The 3,550-nt window shown below is 40.3% G+C and overlaps 1 protein-coding gene across 4 annotated transcripts in view; it reads right to left on the bottom strand.

The window, feature by feature from the left end:
- Positions 1–1,919: 1,919 nt before the first annotated feature.
- The window catches only part of abcb11b (ATP-binding cassette, sub-family B (MDR/TAP), member 11b), an 18,527-nt gene continuing 16,896 nt past the window's right edge, over positions 1,920–3,550 (bottom strand). For all 4 annotated transcript variants that reach the window (XM_030781464.1, XM_030781463.1, XM_030781465.1 and 1 more), the window contains 2 exons: positions 3,015–3,161; positions 1,920–2,441 (listed from right to left, as the gene is read on the bottom strand). In XM_030781464.1, coding sequence (XP_030637324.1) covers positions 2,241–2,441; positions 3,015–3,161 — 348 coding nt within the window. In that variant the 3' untranslated portion in view covers positions 1,920–2,240. The remainder of the gene's footprint in view (positions 2,442–3,014; positions 3,162–3,550) is intronic.

Raw genomic sequence — 3,550 nt, 5'->3', positions numbered from 1 at the left:
GTCTCTCTCTCTCTCTCTCTCTCTCTGTCTCTCTCTCTCTCTCTCTCTCTCTCTCTCCATTAGGACTGTGTGCTGGTCTTCATGTGAGTCTCCTCTGATGATGAGAGCATACATCAGTGACACACTGCAGGCTCACCCTCCAGACATGTGTTTTAACTACACTGCCTAAGTCCCACTGGAGGTGAACACACATACACACACACACACACACACGCACACGCACACACACGCACACACACACACACACAAACTCATGCAACGCACACACACATCCAAACACACATACATGCAAAACACATACACACTCACTCACTCACTCATACGCACACACACTTTACAAAAATGTTCCATAAATAAATCATAAATTAAATATTTCAACTTGTTAATTATCTCACAAGAGACGTCATATCTGTCTTAAGATTTCCTGTAGTGTATTTACAGTACTGTGTTAATGTACGTACCAGATTCTATAATGAACTTTCTAGAAATGTTCTCTCTCTACTAAAAGGTCTAGAAGAGATTTTCTCTAGTCGTAGAGAATGTAGACGTTAACAGAAATTCTCAGCCTTCAGAAGGTAAACTCATCGTGTACAGATTCTCACCGCGTTCAGCCTGAACCGTTAAGCACCGTGTTCACCCGTTTTCTGTGGACCGAAAAATCATTGTGGTTCATGAAACGAGTGGAACGTGATAGAAAAGTGGTCTCTGATGGAAAAAAAAAAACCAAAAACCTCAGAGCTTAATTTTGAGAATTTCTCTCTTTATCGTCTATTATCTGAAGGAAACTCACAGATGTTTTGGTGGTTGGGAATGCCCCGGTAAAGACCTCCAAACATGTCCGACTCCAGGGAGCATGGAAAGGAGAAATGCCTCAAATACTGAGGTGATCTTTCTCATCTTCTCTAAACTCTCCTGTGGAGGTCTCTAATCTTCTCTAAACTCTCCTGTGGAGGTCTCTAATCTTCTCTGAACTCTCTCCTGTGGAGGTCTCTAATCTTCTCTGAACTCTCTCCTGTGGAGGTCTCTAATCTTCTCTGAACTCTCTCCTGTGGAGGTCTCTAATCTTCTCTGAACTCTCTCCTGTGGAGGTTTGTGTGTTGGTATTTCACAGGCTGACAAACATTCAGTGGGTTTTTTTTTTTTTTTCTGAGAAATCACATGATGCAAAATAAAATAATATATATTTTTATTGACAACTATTTTACAGCAAAGGAAAAAAATGATAACCCCAATGAAAAAAAAAAAAAAGCTACTTAATATACAGCGTTTGTTTTGATCATCAAATTAAAGAACATCATTTATTAAAAATCAGAATGGTTAATATCTAGTCTGATAAAAAATTTGCAGCAAGGAAGAAGAAAAACAAACTGCATAAAGTTCTTTTGATGATGATATTTCAACACAGAGCGATGAAAAAACTAAGCTATGTTAACATACACGAGGCAGTAACGAGTGGATAACATGTTAAAAGTTCCTTAAACATTAGCAAAACCATGGCTAATCTCTCTGTGTAGTCTACAGACAACAGCGCTGAGGCTACGAGAAGCTGGATAAGAGAAACAAACTCAAACGACTGCTTGTTTCATGTAACTGGCATAAAAATCAATCATAAATAGAATCCACTGCAGACAGTGGGTTTTTACTGAGGTCACTAAGCTTTCTCCTGAAGTTTTCCATTAAAGGGGGGGGGGGGGGGGGGGGGGTGTCAGGTCTGGTATCATGTAAAGCTGCTTGGGAAAAGATGACGTGTCGAAAAGGCAAGGTGCCAGTGTGATTTCTCTGAGGGTAACTGAGGGAAGTGAAACTTCAGCACACAGTCTTATCATCTTGTCTCAAACAATCTCGCCTAACAATACTCTTTTATAGACATGTATAGTCATGTATGTATATATTTTGAACAAAAAACACTAACTTTGTGATTTTTTTTTTTTTTTTTGTCCCCTGGCTTTTCTCGCTCTGCGGTCGCGATCCGTTTTAAGAGCAGACCGTTGGTTCAGCACACAACTCTTCAACCACGACCATCATTTTATCAGTCCCAACAGCACCGCAGTTCCGGAACATTCTCTCTCAGTTCTGCGGTTTGAAGGGGCAGGTCGTTCCTCATTCACAAAGGGTAGATTCAGCGTGTCCTGAAACGCGTCGGAAAAAAAAAAAAAAGGCGAGAACAATAAAAACTCGGTTAAACGTGCGCGTTTTGCCCGCGTCTGGTTTGTCCCCCGCGGTCGAACGGCCGGGATCGATTAACTGATGGGAGCTCCGGTCGTGACCAGTTTGTAGTAGGCTCCTTTAAGGCCCATTAAATAGTCGTGCGTTCCCTTCTCGATGACGTAACCGCGTGACATCACAGCGATGATGTCAGAGTTCTGGATGGTGGAGAGGCGGTGGGCTATGACGATGCAGGTACGGCCCTCTCTGGCTTTGTCCAGCGCCTCCTGGACCGTCTGTAAGACAAACAACCGTATTTATATATATATATAAAACATATTTCTAGCCTTGTCCAAGACAAAGAAACAGAGTAAAAGGTCATATTTTACAGGCAGAATCAGCTGTTGAAGTGAAAGTTTTTGACAATAGTGAATCCTGAGAGGGACTCTTTTCACAGGTACATGTTTCAACTAAACTACAGAGAAAAAAAAAACAGAGTCTTATCAGCTGAAAATATTCCCCCCCCTCTCTCTCTCTCTCTTTCTCTCTCTCTCTCTCTCTCTCTCCCTTCTCTCTATCTTAATAACACTCTCCTTATCTAGGGTCAGTTTTTATTAGATCTCCTTTTATTAGATCTCTGCTCACTCTTTCCCAACTGGAAACTCTCACTCAAAAGCAGAGACATACATATTTACTCTCTCTCTCTCTCACTCTCGCTCTCTCTCTCTTTCTCAAGGGTTTGGGTAGATTTCAAATTCGACAGAGAGTGATGCGGAGAGATTTGGTGCTATACAGAAGCCATTTGTTTTGTTCTCTCTTTCTCTCTCTCTCTCTCTCTCTCTCTCTCGCTCTCTCTCTCTCTCTCTGACCTTCTCACTCTCTGTGTCCAGGGCGGAGGTGGCCTCGTCCAGCAGGAGGATTTTGGGGTCTCGTATGATGGCTCTGGCTATAGCGATGCGCTGTTTCTGTCCGCGCGACAGCTGAGAGCCCTGAGAGCCCACGTTCGTCTCGTATTTCTGCCAGACAAACACGGAGCACAAATAGAAACATAAAAAAAACCACGTCTTAAATCTTATCCAGTCTTAAACGCAGGGGTGAAACCATAAAAACAGTCATTACATTAACTGAATGATACATATGATTAAATATATTACCACCTAATCAATTGTATACTGAGTTGTTGGAGCGATGTATTTTAATTAAAAGGAAAGTAGTATTATAATTAAAGGGAAAGTATAAAATATATTATAATATATAGTGTATAAATATATATATATATATATATATATATATATATAAATTATTTAAATGCAAGTATAAAAGTTTAAATAATTAGATTATTTCTGTTTAACAATCTAAAATGAGCCCATTCTGAGAAAAATTTAAAAATAAACTTTTTCAGGAG

Source organism: Chanos chanos, chromosome 8 (genome assembly GCF_902362185.1).
Source record: "Chanos chanos chromosome 8, fChaCha1.1, whole genome shotgun sequence".
Classification (NCBI taxonomy): Eukaryota; Metazoa; Chordata; class Actinopteri; order Gonorynchiformes; family Chanidae; genus Chanos; species Chanos chanos.
The sequence above is the reverse complement of the archived record's forward strand: the minus strand, read 5'-3'. Positions and strand labels throughout refer to the sequence as shown.